Source organism: Bombyx mori, chromosome 12 (assembly GCF_030269925.1).
Source record: "Bombyx mori chromosome 12, ASM3026992v2".
NCBI lineage: Eukaryota > Metazoa > Arthropoda > Insecta > Lepidoptera > Bombycidae > Bombyx > Bombyx mori.
The window spans coordinates 8226728-8251399 of NC_085118.1; the positions used below are offsets into that span (position 1 = coordinate 8226728).

Genomic DNA, 24672 nt, shown 5'->3' on the forward strand with positions numbered 1-24672 from the left:
AAGTTAGAGGACCAGCACGCGGTGGACAGGTAGTTTGTAGCTGTCTCTCAAACAAATTAATTGTATCTCAGTTTAGAGTTGTAACGAGGGAGCAACTCAAACAAAGTTTGAGAAAGTTAAGAATTATGTATGTATGTAGTATGTAAAGTCTGAGAAAGTTAAGAATTATGTGTAAAAATCTATGTATCCGTTTTATATAATCTCAGAAAATTCGATCATGTTTCTCATTTTCGCAAAGAACTTCAATGGCTCCCTATACGCCTTCGTAGGAATACTCGAATATTATGTCTCCTATTCAATATCCTACATAAGCCCACTTCTCCCTTATATTTACGTGAGCGATTCTCTTTCATTCGTTCTCCTGATGCTCCCTGCAGGTCCAACCAACGTTCTGTTTTGTTATTCCCTTCCCACAAAACCAATTTCTATTCTCACTCCTTTACTGTGCACGCGGTCAGACTGTGGAATTCGTTGCCGGCTGACATCCGAGTTTGCAAGTCTGTTTCTGTTTTTAAATACAAGGTCAAACAATTTTATCTCTCGTCAACCGAATGATCATCGTTATATACTCTTCGTATATACGAGTGTTACTGTGTTACTTATAATATTTTGTATTCAAGTTTAACAGTATTTGCTATGTGTATGTGCATTACTATAATTCTCATGTTGTATTTGTTATTTTAGTTATGTGTTATTTGTTCTACACACACTCATCACTTTTTATTATTATTCTCTTTATCCTCTCGTAGGTCTGCTCGAAGAGATTTCTTAAAGAAATAAGCAGTGCCTTTGTACATAATTTTCCTATTACTCTGTATTATGTCTTCTTTTCTGTGTGTACATAAATAAATAAATAAAAATATTAAATAAATTACGGAGGCCAGCTTTATCTAGCTCAGATATTAATGCCTTAACTCGCAGCATTTTGAAACGGTGCTTGTCAATGAATATATAATGATAAAAATTATGGCAATACCGAAATTAACAACATATATAAGATATAGTCGATCGGTCTTTGATCATCGTTATTATCGTAATCATCATCATAACTAATATAATAATAATACAGACTATAAAGCATACTAACCTTTTGGTGGATTGATATGCAACGAACTTTTGAACAGATTTTCTTCATCCCTCCAGTCAATATTTCTTGATAAAGTCCTAGCACACATGGCCGAAAGTAATATGAGAAGCGACATCATAAATATCCTACTTCGTTTCTCATTTCGGTGCCAATTTTTTGTCAAAGTTCCAGCCCCAAGTCCAAGTAATAAACAAAAGCCTACACTAGGGGTATACAACACTCTTTCAGCAATCACAAAACCGACGTAGAATAAAAAATTCGTTGCAGGTATAAATGGCAAAACCATAAAAGCAACAAACATTAAAAATGCAACTTGCGGACTGCGATTAACTATTCTGTAAAGATTCTGTGTCCTAGTTTTAGAATGAGGTATTGGGCAAATGCAAACAGAATTATGCATCATAATGTTGTTGTTGTTACTAGCTCGGCACAAGCTCGTGTGCTCATCAGTGAGCGAATGTTTGCAACCGGTGCACGGACACAATAGCTTTTTAGATGATACATTCTCTTTGTGCGGACCATGATAGCTTTTTCTCTCGACACAGTCTTGTCCTCTATTGTATTGTTTGCAGTTATTATAATTCCATCTATGTTTAGTCTTGCAACTTTGCTTTTTGTAGAATTTCATTTCTCTGACTAAATTATCTGGAGGTTTTTTGAATTCATTAACTAAGAGCCGCCAAGTTACTTTAGATATGACAGCGTAAAACGCCATTGTGAAGATGTTACGTGGATCAAGTATAGTAACTATTCTTGGTATAGCGTCCATAGACCAATCGAAACTGAGGTGATAGGGGAAAATCAGAAGAAAAAAATTGAAAATGGGAAGGTAGGCAAAAGTGTAGACTCTTGTAAAAAGTGAGGGATCTCTTGAGGCTGGGTTATCAGCTGCTGCAAACGGAGCAGGTACCCCGGCTAGTCTCAGCCGCCAGTAAAGCAACGCGAAGCCGCCCATGCTGAGCGCGCAGACACTTCGCCATCTCCACTGAAACAAAAGAAATGCCGATCAGCTCTTTGCACAAACAACAACAATTTTTAGGTCAAAACTTCACTTTTATTACGGAGAGAAAAGTTAGTTTTATTTTTGTAAATATCCTTATTTCTTCCCAGTCCTGGTGATTGATTGCCTCAGAGCAATATTTCATTAATATCTGTCGAAGAATTTGCCGCGATCCGATCGGAAGTATAGATTTTTTACAACCCGTCACTTATAATATGCTTTTCTGCTTTGTAAACAACTGTAATATTTTTCAGCTTGTGAAAATGAAAAGTACAAGCATTTACTTTGTGCGTAAGATGAAAGAAAAAATATTAAACTGACAGCGTTGAGCTGTTGAAATTAATATGGAAAATGTGAAAAACGGGAAAAAGCTACGGGTCAAAGAAGTTTTTGAAACAATAAACTGTTTAAGAACTGTCTATGTTAAGTTTTAAGAAATTAAAAACTATGACAGCAAACTGTCGACAAAATGCACTTGTTAATTTAATTCACTTTGCATTCGTTTGACCTTTAGAAGAATTCTAGATTCAAACAAACTTGTCCTAAAAAAACCACCTGCATCAAGGCAACTTTCTTGGCAAGTACCAAAACAACATGGCGTAGGGTAAAGCCGATTTCCATTGCTCGTATATAAAAAAAAACTTCCTCAATACTATTACATTTTAATTTTTCTCACATAATATCTTCATGTCGTGTTTTACATTAAAGTAAAACTTAACTTAACTAAAACAGAAGTTTGTAACTGGCTTTTTGTTTGTCCTCTCAAACAATACGAAATGTGAGCGAAACCAACGCAGTGGTGACTATGATATCGGATTTTTCACGGCTTAACTAACTTTTAAAATTGTGAAATGGAGGCGATTTCCGCGAAATTTTTATAGAAAAATGAATTAACAACATTTTACACGTTACAGTCACGGCGCTAGTGACATGCTATAACAATTTCAACATAATGTATCGTAGTGAAATTTACTTTAAATTACAAAAACTTTTAACAGACTATTTCATGCTCTATCAGATATTATACGAAGCACGAGGTTGAAGTTTTAATTACATTCGAGTTTTAATACGATTTTGTACAAGTACGTAGTATACAGTTGCAACACCTTCGAATATTTTATGACTTGTTCATACAGCCTAAATTACTATAATATTGTAACTATATTGAGACCTTAGAACTTATATCTCAAGGTGGCGCATTTACGTTGTAGATGTCTATGGGATCCAGTAACCGCTAACACCAGGTGGGCTGTGAACTCGTCCACCCATCTAATCAATAAAAAATGCCTTCAATAGTTCATTTTTCTGAGTTATAAATGATTCTAAAAAACTATAATCTACTTCAGGAGCGTCGATACTTCGCAGCATAGAATGCTTCTATTCGATATTAAAACGCTATAACTTGAAATTTAGATTGATTGTAACTGATCGACTGATTTATAAGTACATACATTTACGATTACTTGTTCGAACTGATTTATCAACGTTTAGCTTAAGTCGCTAGACCTAAAGACTTGAAATTATATTTAGATTAATGTAGTAAAGAAACTTAAGAAGGATTTTTGGTAATTACAGCCCCTGAGGAGAAAAGTAAAATACTGCTTCGTTCAACCAGTGTATGTAGGAATGTTCAATCAGTGTATGTATGCAGGAAAATTCGTATTTCTCAATGTAAGAAATCCGAAATTTCATACCCTTGCATCTAGCTAGATATGCTGGTACACTTTTTTAATTTTTTTCCATCAAAGATTGAATGAGAGTTCAACTAAAAGGTGGAAGTTCATAATTTTTGAACGAAGAAGCGTGAAATTTATTACCAAAATGTAGGAAAAAATACAATACATAACACACATATAATTACTAAAAATTGCCACAATCGTGGCATTTTAAATATCCAAACATTGACATTTCATATCGTTAAAGAAAATTTTACAGTGTTTACAACAACTAGTGGTCCCGCCGTAGTCGAAATTCGACAATAATTAATTGAATTATAAGTTTCAACATTATTATGGTCCTATTGTTACAGATTTCGCCAAGATTACACTATAGACAAATACTCGTAATATTGAAGATAAACAATACTAACCTATTTTCAATTTGACTACAGACTTTAAGCAATAACAAAAGTTTGACAATACTTCACGGCAATAAACAAAAAGTATATGTGTGTGTGTCAAATACATGGTAGTGTGTGTAATGTTTTCTTTATTGATTTATTGATTTAATGTATCTTTTATGCATTATTTAAAAAAAATATTAGCATCGTGCACTTCTTCTCTATATTTTCTATAAGTGTGGAAAATTTCATAATCCTCCGTCCGCGCAATTTTCTTAAAAAGGGATACAAAGTTTTTGCTTCACGTATTAATATATAGATAACATTGTATTTATTTATAATCGCTACTTTCTTCATATGTGAGAAAATTGAATCCCAAAACAGAATGCTCTTCGAGAAAATTGATTTATGCAGACGATATTCGCGGCGAGACATCCCTTAGGTTATTAAATTACTGCTAGCAATATAACACCCACACCCTCCCAAGCACTACATGATTAATATGGAAATACGATCAACCAGGTATTTTAATCTACTTAAAGTGGTGTTATTATGAAAGTTTTTAGGGTTATTTACTAGCGGAGGGGTTCGATTCACACGAGTCGAGCGCGCTGCCGGCTTGTTAGTGGCGGGAAGGTCGAGGAAAAGATTTATGAAGGTTCCCTCGTCCCCTGTTCGACCTAGCCCTGGGGAAACCCCTGTGCAGAACTAACGATGCCGTTTCGGATTCCTAGCACAATTTACACGACCAAGGGAGACTGTGTGGGGGCTAACCGGAAATCTCAGAGAAACTTAAATGAACTACATATTAATCAGTCGGAATTAGGGTGTAGGGAGCTGAATAATAAAACGAATCTTTTCTCACCTCTATTCCGATGTGTTAGAGAAATCGAACACTATTGAATATTCAAATGGTTGTCAATATTGCATTAGCGTGATATCGCTTGTTTTAGTAATTGGTGTCTCTCGGCAGTTTGATAGCAATTGTTTTTAATTTCTTAATGTCGTGTGTAAAAAATATTCAGGCTATTATTATTACCCCTTTTGACTAATTTACGATAGATTTTTTTTTTATTGCTTAGATGCGTGGACTAGCTCACAGCCCACCTGGTGTTAAGTGGTTACTGGAGCCCATAGACATCTACAACGTAAGTGCGCCACACACCTTGAGATATAGTTCTAAGGTCTCAGTATAGTCACAACGGTTGCCCCGCCCTTCAAACCGAAACGCTTACTGCTTCACGGCAGAAATAGGCGGAGCGGTGGTACTTACCCGTGCGGACTCACAAGAGGTCCTACCACCAGTAAAAATTTAAAACATTCTGCCGGTTGCACGTGGAAATAAGGAAAAATGATCGACCTAAATATTGACGCCAGCACAGCACTTATTTGGAAAATTTAGTGGCTGGCTGACATTACCATCGCAACGCCGCCTCGCAAATGCCGTCTCATTTGCCAATTCCGTTTCGAAAACTTTGTAATTTAAACAGTATCTTCTTTGTCTGATTAGTGAGAAAGTTATGTTGATTGCTTATTTTATGGTGCAGTTTTCTGTATTGAGTTTTCTGTTGTTTTATTCGTGGAATTTTCATATTTTAAGCTACTTATAGATCTGTACTGGTGGTAGGACCTCTTGTGAGTCCGCGCGGGTAGGTACCACCACCCTGCCTATTTCTGCGGTGAAGCAGTAATGCGTTTCGGTTTTAAGGGTGGGGCAGCCGTTGTAACTAAACTTGAGACCTTAGAACTTATATCTCAAGGTGAGTGGCGCATTTACGTTGTGGATGTCCATGGGCTCCAGTAACCACTTAACACCAGGTGGGCTGTAAGCTAGTCCACTCAACTAAGCAATAAAAAATAAATAAATAGATCTTTGACTTAAGAATGTAAGACAGAAGATAATGGGTATGTGACTACTTCAACTACTTATTCTATCCCTAGCTTTATATTATATCAGTAGCAGGATTCCCACCTCACATATTTTCTTACATCAAAATTACCAGTAGACATAGGCTTCTTCCAAGATTAGCCACAATGACTGATTGTGTGATACCTGCCGAACACCCTCATTTATAACCCCTAGAGCCATAGTTAATAACTGGTGGAAAGGTAGGTATATTGCAAGGTAGGTATTTCTGGCATTGCTGAAGTCCATGGGCGACGGTAACCACTCACCATCAGGTGGGCCGTATGCCCGTCTGCCTACAAAGGCAAAAAAAAAAAGTGTGTGTGTCCGCTCCGACGCACGACTGGAGTTTACTGGATATAAAAAATTAAACGAAACAATACGAGAAATAGTTCTATATTACGACAACACGATACACTACAGATTATTAACAAATTAACGAGACACAAAACAAACGACTAACAAATATATGAAAATACAATAATGAGAGAAACGCGCGATCAGTACGAGGCTTTGTGGCGGACTGCCGGCGCAGCAGCCCGGCGTCACCTGCAATAACGCGGCCGCGCGTTGGCTCCTGATTGGCGCGCGCACGCATCACGCAATCAGGAGCCAATCAGGCGCATAACGCATTTCGTGTGACATGCTAGTACGATTTTGATTGGCGCGCGCACGCATCACGCAATCAGGAGCCAATCAGGCGCATAACGCATTTCGTGTGACATGCTAGTACGATTTTGGTCCCCATAATTTTCATACCCCGGGCCTATATATGTAAATCGATTCTAAAGGAGTAAACTCCAAAAAAAAAATAAGGTACCACCGTCTTGTCTATTTCTCCCACAAGCTATTAAAAAGTAACTCATTTCTTATTGTAGATCTAGTGGAAGGCTCATCGTCCCTCTGAGGGAATAAAAAAAATGTCGCTGCGTGCGCTGCAGAAACAGTTAAAGTTTCGCTAAAATAATGTATGAGAGAATTGTTCCCCTTTAAAAGATCTAAAAAAAGTCCGCGACAGCATATGTCTACATGTTAAGGTTGGCTCACTATAACGTTTTTTATGCTAACCAAATTTGTTCTAAAAAAAAAGCATTATTTGTGAACCATTCCACGCGAACGAAGTCGCGGGCAAAAGCTAGTATATAAATATATACGAAGTTTTAGTCTAATTGCAGGCTTTAGGCTCAAAATTTACTTTAAGAAGTTGATAGTTTTATATTATATCTAAATTTTTTTATATTGTTTTACTCTAGTAAATAAACATTCTATATATAGTTATATAGACTAGGAATAAAGTAAACATTTTTGCACCGTCTATAAAGCGAGGTACGCGGCCGGTGTTGAGGGCACCATTAACTTTAATGCCCTCATAACTATTCGACATTTCTACAACAGGAAAAAGCTCTTTAATTTCGAACCGCTTTTTATCACTCCCAATTCTTCTTAATATCTTCCTGGGGGTATGATTAAGGCTAATGGAAAGTGAAATATTCCATCAAATACGGCACGAGGCAATTGAATGGATATACGTCAGTGTTCAACTTTTCCTGGTAATAAAAATAAAAATATTATACTTCTTAGCGGGTATGACTGAACCCAGTGATTCAATGTTACTAAATTAATTGTGTCAACTTCGCTAAAATTACGTTTAAATTATTTAAATTTTAATATTTATTGGAAATCTGTATCCTGTCGTTGGGAAGTTCGTACCCTTAAGTCACCATGCTGTGCATGCGGGTTGGCGACTAGGAAGCTTAACGTCGTACCCAGGACGAAACCAGGAGCGTGGGGCGTCCTCCAATCAGTTGGACCGACGACTTAGTGCGCACGGCGGGAAGTCGTTGGATGCGGAAGGCGGAGGACCGCATTCTGTGGAAAGCATTGGGGAAGGCCTATGTCCAGCGGTGGGCAGATAAAGGCTGATGATGATGATGATGATGATTTATTGGAATATTTTAAAGTTTTATTCACGCAAGCTAATATTTGTAGCGCGCGACTATTTTACTTCATGGTTAATTTATTTTAAATGATTACTGTAAGCCCATGCAATGAGATGTAAGGTTGAAGAATTCGTTTTAATTTTGTATTAGCGCCACTCAATCCTTCAAACTACAGTGCAATTCCTTCTTAACAAAAACTAACTTATGCATAAAAACTACCTCAACAAGTACTGTTCCTTGGTTATAGCCGAAACTGTTGCTCACGTTTCAAAACTCCAACTGTAATTTTAACTGTAAATAAGCAAGTTTCTTGTGGCGAACAAATTTCATATCGTCATGAACAGGTAACTGCCGAAATTCGAGTCACGTATGGAGCAGCAAATAACGTTATGAGAGAAATCGTGCCTAGTTCGGGTATAACTGTAGCCGGTCCTATGCTGTTAGCCTGTCTTATTATAACTAAAGATGTAGACCGCCTCACCGCCGCGTTTCTCTTTTAGCTTCTCTTACATCCCAACGAGGGTTTTATACATATAAAGCAGGAATACATCCCGTTGAGCTCATGGTGATTTCGAAGAATACTTTTATCGAGAAAAATGATGATGTAACATTTTCCACGAAGTTCTTTGTTCTATTGAACAATGAATAAACCAAATATATTGAATTACATAAGTTTCTCTACAAATAATGAAATTAAATTCTTGATGCCACCAACTAAACTAATATAATATTGAAACATAGTGACTTTAGTCACACTGTAATTCCATTATTCATCGTATCCCTATAATTTAGGTACATTAACGAACTTTACACAACTTGACAATAGACAAAACTTGCCTCGCCTTTGTGCTTTCCTCGGTTAACAATAACGCAGCCTACTTTGAAACTGACGGGAAAATGCACAGCTCAATTCCTAACACACGTACATACATTTAGCTAATGTTTATGTACTTGACTAGTATAAATTTATTGGAATAAAGAGGCAGTAGATAGTAGTTACTTGACGACAATCACTTGATTTTATTTTATGATTAGTTGTAAAGTGATAAATCTGTTCCGCTATTAACCATGAGATACAACGCCGCTTTTTTAAAGTATTTCTTTTAGCTAAATCTTTGGCCTAACATCTTGAGATGGGGAGCTCACTTTGTCATGTCTAAGGGCTCCGGTATGCACTTAGTAGCATCAAATGTCTTACCAGTTAATCTTTCTGACTGAGTTTTTATATACTATTAATAATATATTTATATTGATTGCACATCACGAATACAATTCAAACATTAAATTACAATAGACGGACTTGTCCCGCAAAGCATTCTCTCCTAGACAACCATTAAACAAAAGTAAGCACGAATAAAAAGAACTGCTATGCACTAATTTCGTTATTTTTTTGTGTTTAATCAGGTGGGCTGTATGCTCATCTGCTTACAAGTGTAAAAAAAAATCAAATTAAAATCATTCTACAATTATTTTCAAAAATTAAGTAGCAAGCCCCACCAATACATTATAACTATCACGAAATTATGTCTGAAATAATCGTACAACCGTTTATAAATGGTTGTACGATTTTTACCATTTTTATTGAAACGACCGGCACGCCAATCGACATCCCAAAATAAGTATTACGCTAGAAATCCTCGCTAAAGACAACAAGTGTACAAAATCTCAACTCAATCGTATAAATGACGCCCGAACGCGTCACACGGATAAACAAACCATGATCCAAACATTGTATACTTGAATGAGTTTTTATTATTATTTTTAAACTTAATCAAATTCAAGATACTGGGTGACTGTATTATGTAAAAAAAAATATGCCTCAAGCGTCGTCGTCTTGAAAATATCACAACGTAGGTATGTCTCCCGTCACTCAACAATGTTCTCTCATTAAATAGATGTGTTCAGGTTCAACACGACATGTTCAAGAGACTGTCGACTTTATTAAAGCTATTTGCATTTATCTTATTTTTACGAATTTTATATAACGGCTATCTTTCCTATATCTTCAGTTAAAACAAATCGTTTTCAATTGATTTACGGAACGCTACAATATCGAAGTGATGTTCGGTAGAGGGAAGATTCGATCAGAGGATCTTATCGATTATAAATTTTAGTTACTTATCAAACTAGATCAAGTGGGGCTAGTTATCAAAGGATACCGGTTTACGTCCTTGGCCTCCTCCAGTTACCTACTGCTTCATTTCGGGCAGTACAGCGGAAGTGGCAATGTAATTCAAATTCCGATGCTGTCTTAAGGTGGGCTGCATCAAAATAAAATAAAAACCCTTTGAAAAGTTGTGTCCCCTGTTTTGACTCACTTTCACTTGTCGATAACTCGGTCTATACACAACACGCGGAAACTACCCACAACCGAGATGATAACTAATGAAAATCATAATTCGATAACGTCATCTTTATTACTAACTGCGGGAAATCGCTACAACCGCCACGAGTATATAGCCCAATGATAATGATGGGTCAGTATTAATTAATTCTTCTACCAAATCCAACCGATCTATTAAAATGGTTACCGCGTGCTGGTTCAATGGCTAGATTAAACAGAAAATCTCTCTCACTTCAATAAAGCCCATTAACCAATGAATATGAGTACCAATTGCTGGTGGTAGAATGTGGTGATGATTAAGCACTCGCGCATTAGGTTAGTAATTTAATCGTGTACTTATTTTAGGGGCCATTTCATCGACGACCACCCAACCGGGGTCCCATGGGGTGCGTTACGGAGAAGATATACGCATAGGACTAAGCGCCTGATGCAACAGAATAGAGCCCTTTTTCTATTTGACGATTACATACTCGAAATGACAATTTTTACGCTTCATAAAATCTTACGATGTCAGACGAGCGCCAACTCACCTGGTACCACTTTGTAAGCAATACCCAATTTCGTGTTAGGTACTAAAATATATTATCATACATGAAGGTATTTATTTTCAGTCGACCTAAAAAACTCACATGTTCATAAAGAAGCTCACACTGTTTATTCTTTTTTTCAAGTTATGTATAATTTGAATTTATTTTAAATGTGCTGTATTTACAGAAACATTTAAACAAAAATATGTATTTTAAAAATTAAATTAAAAATTATTAAAAATAATTGTAAATTATAGAAGTCATATTCGTATCGAGCGATGCGACCATGCCTGTGTTCAGCTCTGCAGTCAATTACCTATATTTTTTTCTGGAGAAATACGTAATCTAACACGCATTAAAGAACGACTTCCTTATTTCACAAAGCGCTTACTTTTTTATTGTCCTAGATTCCGGTAACCACCAAATACCAGGTAAACCGTGAATTCCTTCATACACTATGAGTTAGACACGCCAAAACTCAACATAACAGCTTCGTAAAGTTAGGGTTTGAATAGAAGATTACCGTAAATAAGTAAAAACTATAATTATTTCCACTTATGACATAGGTTATCCAGTCGTTTGTGTCATATGTGCATACATATTAAAGAAATAATTGAATTCTTCACAACTTTTCTTTTACTCGATTTGAGAAATCTCGTATTGAGCATACTCATTTATTTAATTATAGTTATTGGAAACAAGTCATATCTAATTTGTGAAGCTATTATATATTTTCTATTTTTACTGGTGGTAGGACGCCTTATGAGTCTGCACGGCTAGGTACCACCACCCTGCCTATCTCTTCCGTAAAGCAATAATGCGTTTCGGCTTCAAGGGTGGGGCAGCCGCTGTACTCTAAAACTGAGACCTTAGAACTTATATCTCAAGGTGGGTGGCGCATTTACGCTGTAGATGTCTATGGGCTCCAGTAACCACTTGACACCAGGTAGGCTTTAGCTCGTCCACCCATCAAAGCAATAAAAAAAATTAAAAAAAATCCCCCAGCAAAAAGGGAATTTATGCATAAATTCTATAAATTACAAAATTAACCATTTAATGCAACTGGAGTAAGATATGGTTTTTTTTTCGAACTCAAATTTATCTCTAACTAGATTATAATTAAGTCATGACAGTGATACATAATATCTATATATAATCAAAATCACTACCTTGATTCGATTTGGAACAGCGAGTCTATACACATTGAAACTCTAAAACGCGAACTCGGTACTAAAACGCATTATGTTTTCAAAAAGAAGCTATTCTAAGAATTTCTAAATTTATATCGCTGTTTACAGTTTCGATACTTTATCTTGAGCTCATTGTCGTGCAACGCAGCGTTTTCCAGAAGCTTCTGTGACGTAACGAAGCAGCCATTTTGTACAGCGCATTGAATCTTAAATGACAGAAGTCACATTAAAATAATTGCTACGGTACTGTACAGTGTGGTCACTGACGACGAAAAATGCATTAGTTATGACAGCGATTCGCAAAAACTGAAGAAATAGACGGTGTATAGTCTCTAGAAATATTGAGGGTGTACGCGATCGCGGTCTCTTCGAGATACTATTAGTACTACTACTGGTTGCCACTTTCATCTTCTATCGTGAATATCACTAATATTATGATGACGTATTGAAAGACACATTTTTATTCCTCTAAATGACGATAAGACGTTACCGGAACCTGAACGTGAATACGCCGTCTATTTTGAGATATAAAGTCGAAGTCTCAATTGTTTTGCTTAAGTACTATTCAACCCTTCAAACCGGAAAGTAGTACTACATAGCGATTTTATATTTTACACATTATATTTATATATTATTTACTTTTTATTATTTTAAAAATACATAATAAACCTTACGTGTCGTATGTAACTTTTGTTAAATCGACATGAAAGGAAAAATATGTCGTAAAACATGAGCTGTTTATAAAAGAATAGCAGATGTCAGGGGTCAGTGATCTCGTACAACTCGGAATAGTCGTCCACCTTCACAGCAGATTGCGGTGCCCACCTGTCCTAGTTAAGCGTACTTCTTCCATCCCACAAAAAAAGTTGACTACGGATAAACTCCTGTCGCTCAACAGCCCACGTCCGACAGAACTCAACCGAAACATATGGGAGGCAAAGTAATGCGTTTCATGCGGAGTGCATCCACACCACCTTACCCCCACTGGACACCATACTGGCGGTCGTCAGCGCTACAGACATCAAGACCTTCCCGGTTGATGCACTCGTAGAGATCGAGAATCGCTTGCCACGATTTATCACTGCCGAGCATTGGAATAACAAGTCTGTACTAATTTAAACAAGCAAAGATACGGAACCATCTTTCTCCGCCATGTACAGCTCGGTTCCCTGTCGTGGACCATGCATAATGGAGTATGCCTAGCTCAGTAAATAAACAATAATTTCCACGAATACTATATTACTACATTCATAATATTGTCTACTAATTGGCATGGAACATTTTCCTTATTAAAATTTCTAGGACCGATTACTTTATTATACCCTGTATTTGACAATACTAAGTAACTAAACATCAAATTGTGAAATGAACATTTCATACAAAAACAAATCGTGAAAGCATTTAGAATATTTACAAATACGAAACTTTTACGATGCTTTATTGCTCTAATGAAATAGTAAACGGTTGGAGTATTCGAAAATTGTATTGAAACAAAATCTAATAAAACGATTGTTAGAAAAAATATTGCGTATAAATTAGTTTTAGACGAGCAATGTTGGCGGTGCGTAACGTTGCGTGAAAAGCTCACATTAACTTTCCATTTTAAAATGTACTAAAATAAATAATTGAGTGCGCTCGCGGTGTTCCTCGCAGTTAAAAGAAAACAATAGCCGCCGGCTATTGGGGTGTTTGTTGATTATTTCATGTGATAGGCATATTTTTTATCGGCGGATCTATTTCCGGAGGTCGCGGAATAATTGTTCGTCTTTATATCAGTCAAAAAGAAGATTAGTATATTTTTTATTATTAAGAATTAAACCTGCAATTCGGATTATTAATTCGCATTCCGAGAAATCAAAGATAAGTGATTCAGTGATACACTGATACATATAATATGATATGATATTTTGATGAGACACATTTAATTCCAAAATGTTATTGTTAGAAAGATCTATAGATTACAACTATAAAAGGAGAATAAATCGTAAATTGCTTGAAATTTTGGAAATAGATCCCATTGATATCGAAGGTATATAAATTGTAATTGAACGTAGTACATATGTACATGTACACATACATGTTTATATCGAACGCAGAATATGCCCTAATGATCGATAAGGATTAAATTTCATTCTGTGCGAACAAACAGAACGACTACACATTTTCGATTCATACACGACTCAAGTCAAATGACTTCCAAAAATCTTCCTGCAAATATGTATTATAAACAGGCGTACACGTATTATACTTGCTCGCAAAAATAAACACAATATTTACAAAGATCAAAAAGTCGATTTACTTTGTAGGGTGTTTTTTGTCGCAAACCAAAAAAATAATAATCATGTTTTCACTTTACCTCAATCCCAATTTCAGACATATGTATAGAATTTGTTTACCGCGTTTTATGGTTTCGGGCCGTTATAAATGTATGGAACAAGTTTTAATGTTTTCTTAGATATTTATTCCGAAATACGTATCACGCTTGCCCGTAAATAATGGTAAACCGAGTATTTACCGTCACAGCAAGAGTCAACAGAGTGTTCTCTTTGTACCGAGCCGTTGAGTAAACAAACGTAATCCTCACAGCGTCGCGGATGAGACAGTGCCCGGATACACCCGGCGAAGGTGAAGCACGAAAGATCACCTACTTCCGAAAACGCTAAATCGACTTTATTTCCTATTTATCTGCCGTGAAGCAATCATGCGTTCCGGATTCAAGAGATACCGATAACCGATATTCTGATGTAGATGAGATTTCCATCTCATATCTCAAGGTGGGCGGGTATATTTACTATGTGGTGTCTACGGCCCGGTATTTTCTAAGGATTGACTCGTTCGTTCTAACTTAAGCTAAAAATGAACAATTTCTAATTTAAAATCAAATTTTGAATAGATTTTATGAGATTATTTTGAGATCCTTCATTGTTACATAATAATTAAGAAGTGGTAAGCTAATGAAATCAAGTGCTCCTAAGTATACGACAGTAAAGTGTGAAAGGAAAATGTCAAGAGGCCGGTGCCCACACGTTGGACGAATCAAATATCTGACCAACTGGATTTACATGACAGCGCCGTAATTCACACAGCGGCTGATCGCAGCAAATGGACGCATACTGTTCAAAAAGTAGTACAGATTCACAATCCTCAGCAGCGAAGGAATGATTAAAATAAAAAAGAGCTCTACAATTATAGAGATACAAACGTAATAAGCGCCAGTACGTAACACAAGATTTTCACCTATTCATACTATGGATTAAAAGTATCAGGAAATTTAAAAAAATAAAATAATAAAACCAAAATGTGTTTCCAGCAATAGATACTGCTAAGCATGTTGGAACATCGTATTTTCGATTTTTTAAATTCAGAACAACATTGGCAAATCTCAATTATAGTATCGACCTCAATTCCAGTCCAGTATTTATTCTAAACTGTGTATCAGAGATAAACAGAAGTGTTCATTTGGTATGTACAAATGGATTGATTTGTAATATCATAAATGTTTCGTCGCTCCCAGCGAGTGGTTCAGTACGTTGTGCTGACGTTAGGAATATTTGCGATCCACATTTCGATGCTCCAATTAATGTTACAAGTCTATCAGCCACTTACGTGTCTGCAAACGTTTAATCACGAACGTTCAATTACAATTTTCAAGAGGAACTTCGGATCCTCAGTATTGAATTTACATTTTAATTATGAACTTTTCGTATTGTTCTGAATGTGATTGTTCTGAATGTGATACACGGTCGACTTTTTTAAATTATCTTATCTTATACCTTTAAACGAGCAATTCTTGTATATTAATATTTATATAACCTGAATCTCGGAAACGGCTCCAACGATTTTCATAAAATTTAGTATACAGGGGATTTTGAGGGCGATAAATCGATCTAGCTACTATTTATTTTCAGAAAATGTTGTTTTATTCTTATTTTCAATAATCAACTCTTCCCGACATCTGTTGGCGCATAATAATACTATTTTTCTTAATTGAGGGCAACTAACCGCTTTAAAGACACAACAAGATGGCGTTATCAAAAAAAAAAAAACGACCAAAGCTCGGTCATCGTCTAGTTCTATGTTTAAATGAACAACCTATTAGAGAGAATACGTTATGACAACATTACATTATGACTGGAGAGTCAGATTTACATTTGATTACGACTCAGTGTGTTGGTTTTTTCGAGAACTATTTTTTAAGTAAGAGTTTTAGTAATAATTTTTAAATCGAATAATTTTATCGCGATTAAAAAAAAACTAGTAAATAATTCTAACACAGAACGATGACTTTACACTTCATATTTCCACCTAACTGTTTTAATTACACTTTTAACATCAACCCCAGACATACAAGGGCGTTATTGCCTTATATGTTTCGACCTAGTAATAATGAGGTTAATTAACATTTTCTGCGGTCACATATCACAATTTAATGATTTAGGCCTTAGCTAAAATTACGTAGTAAAACAAAAAAACAATTTGGGCCAATCCTTAACAGGTTCATGGCAATAAAAAAAAACAATGTTAAACGTATTCTAGTTAACTAGACTTAATTCAGCCACTTGAACTTTCGTGTGTAACACTCATAAAATTATCACGAAGTTACGGGAAAAGTTGAAAACAAGCTGTTAGTAAATCGAGCCTAAAACGGTGGGTCAGTTTTATAATGATCGTACTACTTAACAACAATTGTTTTTATAAATATAATTTAGAATTTTCTCTACAGCTTTGCCGCCAACGTTATATTTTAATTTAATATAAGGTGAACGAAATTATCGCTTGATCGTCATAATCGGCAACGGCGATATAATTTGTTTTAATTTTGTTGAGTACTCATACTTGTAAAACTACGATTAGCTTATTAGATTTTTGTTTAATTTGAAATTCTTTAATTTTGTGTTGTTTGAAACATTGATGAAAATAAATTTTGATACAATAATATTTTAAATCAAAAAGATATTGTATATTCAGAAGAAAATAAAATTTTTTTTTGAAGAATTTCTAAATACCAGTACATTCATAAAACAATACACAAAGAAAAAATTATTAAGTGTTCTTTCTCCTGTGTTTGCTAGCTGATTTTCTTTTCTTTCTTCTCGTCATCGAATTTTTTTTTCACATATATCAGTAGCATAACAAAAGATCAAGCATAATATATAAAATGAGTTTAAATTTTGAGATATCAGTGATCACAGTGGACAATATCAATCATTGAACAAGTATTACATCTAAATACACTAACAAATAATACAAAAAAGAAAAATACTTGATGACGTTATAAAAAATACCGCCATTTTTCTTAGCACTACAATTACCAAGAGAAATAATTAGTCGCACTTGCTGTGCTGGCATTTTACAACTCATTAAGTCGTGGCTTAGATATAAAACAAGACCTTCGTTTTTAAACAATACATTGTTATTGTCATTGTGAATGTAAAATTGGCTTTTTAATTTCGTCTCGCTTTAGTCTATAGTATATAACTATTGACATTATACTGGATGTTAGTAGACCGCTTCCGAAAACGAAGACGAATGTTGTAAACAAGTAATTGTGCGATCGCGCGTCTGCGCCGCTCCGCGCCCTCGCGTTCCTTGATGCGAGCATCAGCTGTTTTAGATTTTGTGTTTCATTGCTGGTTTTTTTTATAAGTAAAGTAATGTATTTTTTATGAAACTATTGTTTCATTTAGCTGTACTAACATGTCGGAGCGTAAATAATGCTAATAAAACGTTTTAAAATTATGAATATTTTTTTTAAATCAGAATCGTTTTTTTTTCCTTCCCATCATCAAATCAATTAGTACTATCGTCTGTCTTCGTTTTCGAAAGCGGTCTTCTAACACCCAGTATATTGACAAAAAACAAAATCCGTATATCTGTACCCCAGCCTTCTTGAAGTACCAAAACTATTAATAATAATAATAATAATAAATTTTTATTTCAGAATTAAATTCCATATCAAGTGATAGTAATACAAAATCTTGAAGTGTTATTAATACAAAATCTGTCTTAAAAAAAAGCAGCTCATTTTATTTATTTTACATTGACCATGGCTGGTCTTGAGCCAGCATGGACTTCATTCCAGTGCCTCAGTGTAGGGCAGCAATGGCGACTCCCTATCGCAGCCAGGAGGCTGTTCGGGCTGTTCCGGAGCCGGCACCACGCGGAGGCCACGCGCTTACGAATGTACATTATAGTAGTAGTGACAAAATGAGTTACTACTTAAGGTAGTTAAGCTACAAAGAGATATTATTATTAGAGAAGATCAAAGTATCACTCAAAAATACGCGTCTCATGAAGATATTAAATTTTAGAAATGTTTTGTACTGCACCAAATCTTCTACGAGTATAAACTCAGTAGTCGACGCGCGGGATCAAAACAAACATACGGATAATATGATTTTTCCGCTCATGTAGAGGTAACATATTATCTTTTCTACTTCAGTAACAATTCCGTTGCACCGTGTACATTTCAAAGTTGTTGGCTATTGACATTCTTAAACAATAAATCGGTAGGTAACGATTTAAATATACAACAAAATTTGTCTAATGCAGTCACTACTTAATTTTGAAATTCTCAAAATATTACGACTATACCCTTTTCAAAAAAGAAAAGCTGCATAAACATTTTGTTCTCTGACGATATTCAGCAATTAAAACTTGAAAGCGGAGATAGTCGAAATGACTGATGCCACTAATTAACTCAAATTATTTTATCGAGTTTCTACTAATTGTGAAGCAATTAGCGTCGTCCTTTTCGTAAGCCACTAATTGTTAAACATCAAAAATTAAATGTGAATATCAAATCTAGTTATTAATCTTACTAATTAACAAATGAAATATAACTTTTTCTTATATTTAAATTATAAATTGAATACGCGATATGATTTTTTTATCATTATTTTTTCATTCTCATAGTACTTACTATCTTTATCGTAACGTTGTTACAACAATATACATATCTGTTTCGACACAAGAGATTCAATTTTTAAATATATGTAATTTATAAAATCAAGAATCTTAATATGTAATTATCATTCCAAATTACGGGAGCTGCTAACAGCTGAACCTGTTATTAATCCTGATTATAATTTCGAAGCCAAGATTTCATTATCGTGTGATGCAAATTAACGAACCCCAATATAACGAATGAAATTGTATTGAAATTGATTCTGTGGCTGGCTTTTATTTATTTAATTAGAAATTTTATATGTTCTATTATTTGTATTATATGTCTACTAGAGCGTCCATTTATTTCACCATATATCAAGTTAAGTGTTAAGCTTTCAATTTATGATCTTACTAGTGGTAGGGCGTCATTTAAAACAAAAATGACAGGTACCACCGCCCTGTCTATTTCTACTACAATGTATTCATGCACTGCGGATAAAAGATTCGGTAGCGATTATATTGACTTCCACATAATATCTCAAGGTGAGATGTGGTATATGCACTTAAATTTATGGGCACCAGTGACCACGTAATACCAAATGGGCCGACAGTTTGTTCACTCATTTGATGCCATCAAATTTTTTTCGCACAAAACAAAACACAAACATAAACAAAACATAAACAAACTAATTTTTCACTCACATGCCAATCCCCATATACTATCATATTCGTAACTTTCGTTCTATTTGTTTTGACAATAATTAATAAATAACATTAATATAGGGATTTATGAAATTCTTGTGCTAACTGACAACATAGATATAAAGATTTGCGCTACTTTCACAAAAAAAAAATATGAGAGCCTGTCCCATCTAGTATTTTTATTTAGTGGGAAGAGTAAAAGTAATGAAATTGCAAAAAGTCCGCGGCTTATGCAAATCCCTCAGTAATCACTCGGCAAAAATAAAACAGTATCAATGGCACAATTTACGAGTTTCTGCTGATCCGGGCGACCGACTTCGTGATGTCATTCAAAAATTGTATTTTTGTTAATTTCAGCTATCTAAAATAAAGTGTGGTCTTGTCTATTACCAAAGCCATTTTATATAGCTAACAAACTTTAAGTATTGAAACGAAATTGACCAAAGCAAAATCCACATCCAGTATAATTTATCCGAAATACTCCGACAACGACATAGTTAAATTAAGTAACATTTAAAAAGTTTGTTCCAATACTGCCAATTTTTGTCTGAATATGAACCTCAATTGTGCATTATAGAATTAGTCGTTCCATAAAAAATTCTCTATGCAATTGCTTAAAATTATTCCGCTATCTGCAATTTAGAGTTGCACCACCTGTCACTGGAGTAGAGCTCATAACAACTACCCAGAACGGCGTCGCTCATCTATAATACAATTCAAGAGATCATTTAAGTCATGTACAATAAGGCTCTGAAATGAAATCTCAGCCGGGTATTCGCCGAGCGCTATGACAAGTACTTCTTCACACGAGACTTAAAACGGGCGACTTGACCGTGCCCTTATCAAACGTCCATGAGCGATGGTGACGACTTACAATCAGATGAGCCATTTGCTGAGCTTGCTGGAGATCTGTCGGAGGCGTTAGAAAAACTTAAATAATACCGTCGTTAGCTTAAATATTTGCAGTAAGCAATATTTTTTATAAAGTCATTGAAATTAAAATATATTTACGATATTAAAGCAAAACACTCTTTCATTACTTGTGTTACAGTCACGACGGTTGCCTTGAAAATGGAAACCAAGTGAGGGGGTAGTTAACTGAAAACCATTTGGGAAAGATCTAAGCTTTCACAGAGTTTAATTCAGTGTCGGAGTAGAGGTTTCGTCTAACACAAGGAACTGGCTCTTTGACTTGAACTCTGCAGAGGAGGTACGGCGAAGCGAGAATTTTATTTTAACTGGCTTACGTCTCGAGACCGTAACTTAGTTTTTTTATTACTCTGTCCGTAATTGTCTTTGTAATCTTTGGCAGCCCTCCGTAATAAAATTCTTACCGAAAGCAATTCATTTCAAATTTAGCTATTCTTGTATTTAATCAAATGATTTTAGAGCCCGACAGTAAGCTTAGAATCTATTATGGTTCTTGTATTAATTTAAAAAAAAAACACACACATTGTTGGAAAACAAAAAAAATTGTACAGCAATTTTAACATAAACAATTACAAAGAAAAAACTAATATTTTCTTTGATGAAACACAATTATGCTTTATAAAGTCTTAATTGTTTTTACAAAACATTTACCATCAATTAACGCTACGTTACTGATTCATAATTCATAAGCGATCAATGTCAAAGTGAGCAGACATGTTTCGTTTAAAATATATGAACACTGTTCCGAGCTTCCTCTGTTCGGTGTTTGAGCAATTCCGTCTGAAATACGAGGTCATTGTTGGTGGCACCGACAGCGTTGGAGTCCGAGGGGTGGGGCGAGGGGGGCGGTAACGCCACTAGTGGGAAGAGGGTAGCACCAGCAAACCCATTACTGTACTGGGCGAGAAAGAAATAGGACGCTTGTGTCGTACTCCGTTCAAGTAATTGTGTTTCATCTATTCTGCCATATTTCAAAGTGAAATAGTGTTAATGATGAAATTTCATCACCAAAATATAAGATTAAAGTTACTTTTTTTTTATATACGAACTCGACCATTCCTTTTTATTTATTTTTTATTGGTCAGATGGTTAGACGAGCTCGCGGCCCACTTGTTGTGAAGTGGCTACCGGAGCCCATAGACATCTACAACGTAAATCCCGCCATCTACCTTCAGATATAGTTCTAAGGTCTCCTTTTTTACAGTATAACGGCTGTCCCACCCTTCAAACCGAAACGCATTACTGCTTCACGTCAGAAATAGAAAGGGTGGTACCCTACCCGTGCGGACTCACAAGAGGTCCTACTACTTTAAATATAATATAAATAAAGATAAATAGAAATATTTACTAACAATCACGCCACGTTAACTGGCCTCGTAATAAGTTCGTAAAGAACTTGTGTTACAGGTACCAGATAACGGAAATAAATATAATATTTTTATTATACACATACATATATTTCATATACACCCATAACCCTGGAAAGACATTTATATTTATCATACAAATATCTTCCCTTGGCGGGATTCGAACCCGCGACCCCCTTGTGTAGTGACCATGTCAGTTACCACTACACCAGACGGCCGTACTAGTAACTTGTCATTAGTCTCCGTTAAGACAAATGTAATGAATGCGAATTATCTCAGTCTCCTAGTAGCCAATTAAGCGTTTACCTTTTACCTTCATAATTAAACTAGTTCGACACACCATACAAAGTAGACAAGTTTCTTTAGAATCAGAGGTAGGGGAATTGAAAGATTCCTGCACACAAGTCCCAACTACATATTATGAACAACATGTCAAGTGTAAAGTTACGAGTAAGATGTACATAGTTGATAAATTTAATTAATCGTGCATAAATGGGCGTTCATTCAATATTAATGTTTTTTTTATTGCCCTTGTAGGCATACGAGCATACGGCCCACCTGATGGTGAGTGGGTACCGTCGCCCATGGACTTCAGCAATCCTAGGGGCAGAGCCAAGCCGCTGCCTACCGCTGGCCTACCTATATTAATGTATTTATAAATAATGCGATGAGTGTGCATATAAATAAACTGTACCTAATATTAGTAAATTATGTACCACTAATTAGGTATGTGCCACTAGGTTATACCTAAACTTATGAAGTCAGGTTTTTTAATTACAGCGATTACAGTGTTTTAGGAGGTGATTGCGAAACTTCTACAATTCAACGTCAAGATCATTCTAGGAAACTTTTACAAGCATAATTTAAGTGAAATGGGCGTTTATTCAACATTAGTGTATTTATAAATAATGCGATGAATGTGTATGTAAACTGTACCTAAAATTAGTAAATTATCTGTCACTAATTATAATGTGCCACTAGGTTATACCTAAACTTACCAAGTCAGGTTTTTTAATTACAGCGGTTACAGTGTTTCAGAAGGTGATTGCGAAACTTCTACAATTCAACGTCAAGATCATTCTAGGGAACTTTTACAACTTCGAAACATCGTGCACTGGGTGCCCGCGTAAAGTACGAAAATTTATTACAGAATGTTTTTACAGGCTTTCGAAGTTCCTTAATCTAAAATCGATAGGAACGGTGCCGAACAAAGTTGCGAATAGCACCTTAAGTTCGGAATCGAAGGAAGTCGGACCTTTCGCTCAGCACCTGGCGAAAGATATGCTTCGCTGATAGAGCTTACTATGGAAGCTGCAGCGGATGAAATTAATCTTTACCCTTAATTGAGATTCGAACTAAACTTTTAGCAAGAACCTTAAAAGTAAAATTTAAATAACTGAAATAGTATAAAAATACAATCTAAATATTATGAGTGGAAGAAGTAGTTACTTTTTTTTAAATCGAATTTTGGTAAACTTGTACGTTAGCAAGGCTTTCTTCAGACAAGGCTTAAGGCGAGTCTTCAATGCCGAGCAGCGCTGGCATTCTTGATATTCAAGAGCAACGATGACAATTCACCGATGGGCAGCCTAACTTCGAATATAATGAAAAAAATGTGAGCTGTCACGGGACGCCTGGCAGATGTGAAACATCGACATTATTTTGTAAAAGTAATATGCAGAAAAGAACAGATTGTGATAGGAACTAAATATGTCATAATGATAAAATAAAATATTATGAAAAAATAATTTGTTTTCAAGTAAAACACAGGTTATGTGTACTGTTGTAAACAACACTGTGTACACTACGGAGTATACACTATAGGTATCCGGGTTCAGTGTAGCGAGAGAGATGGCTTAACTCTGGATTGAGTGGGAGAGAATCGCACAGTCGATTGCGCATGGCGACGCGTCGCCACGGCATGCGTCGCCACGCCAGAAATTGGTTTTACGTGCGGCCATAGATGTTTCACATCATAATACACACAAATCCATCTCGACTACGGATTCCGACTTTACATAAGGCAATATGTACTCGTTCATTAGGGCGTGTGTAGCTTTTAATATTTACTTAAGCATGGCTAAAGTAATAAAGCGAACAGGGGTAGGTAGGGAGAAGCAATCACGCTTAAAGGGTTTAAATAATCGGTATCCAATACTATGCAATAAAGTTAGACCTAATTTTCGTTTTTTTTATTGAGTAAATGGGTAAGTGAGCTTACAGTTCATCATTCGTTAAGCAACCACCTAATTGAGGTCATTGTGAATTTATTATTAATTTTAATGTTTAACACCTGCTCCCATCTTGATTAAATTGATTGAAGGATAAAACAATAGATGCGCTAAAATAGACGTTTTTCATGCATACGGCATGAATACAGGGGGAGACTTGAATGTAACAAATCGTTTAACTGCATAAAACGCATCTGCTACTATCGTTTCCAGATTATTCGATTTTGCTCCAGAATCCCAGCTGAACTTAATAGAAAAATAAATTCGATTTTTAGTTTCATTGGCTATCTAAAAGGTTATTTCATCGACATTTCTGATGAGTTGATTCCTTAATTTAAACAATAATAAACGTCCCACTAAAATGAAAGATTCATACCAAGTACTTTTATTTGTTTGAAAATCGAAACGCTCTATGGTTCTTTCTAGTGTTTGCTACTTTAATTTTCCGCGATCAATAAAACAGTTCTCTAAAAAATTTGACATTGTAAAACGAACCCAATG

At 35.4% G+C, this 24672-nt stretch overlaps 1 protein-coding gene across 1 annotated transcript in view; it reads right to left on the bottom strand.

Annotated features, from left to right (window-relative positions):
• The window catches only part of LOC101744805 (protein O-mannosyl-transferase TMTC2), a 117761-nt gene that overhangs the window by 38745 nt on the left and 54344 nt on the right, over positions 1–24672 (bottom strand). Inside the window, exon 4 of the mRNA XM_004929444.5 lies at positions 1088–2072. Coding sequence (XP_004929501.1) covers positions 1088–2072 — 985 coding nt within the window. The remainder of the gene's footprint in view (positions 1–1087; positions 2073–24672) is intronic.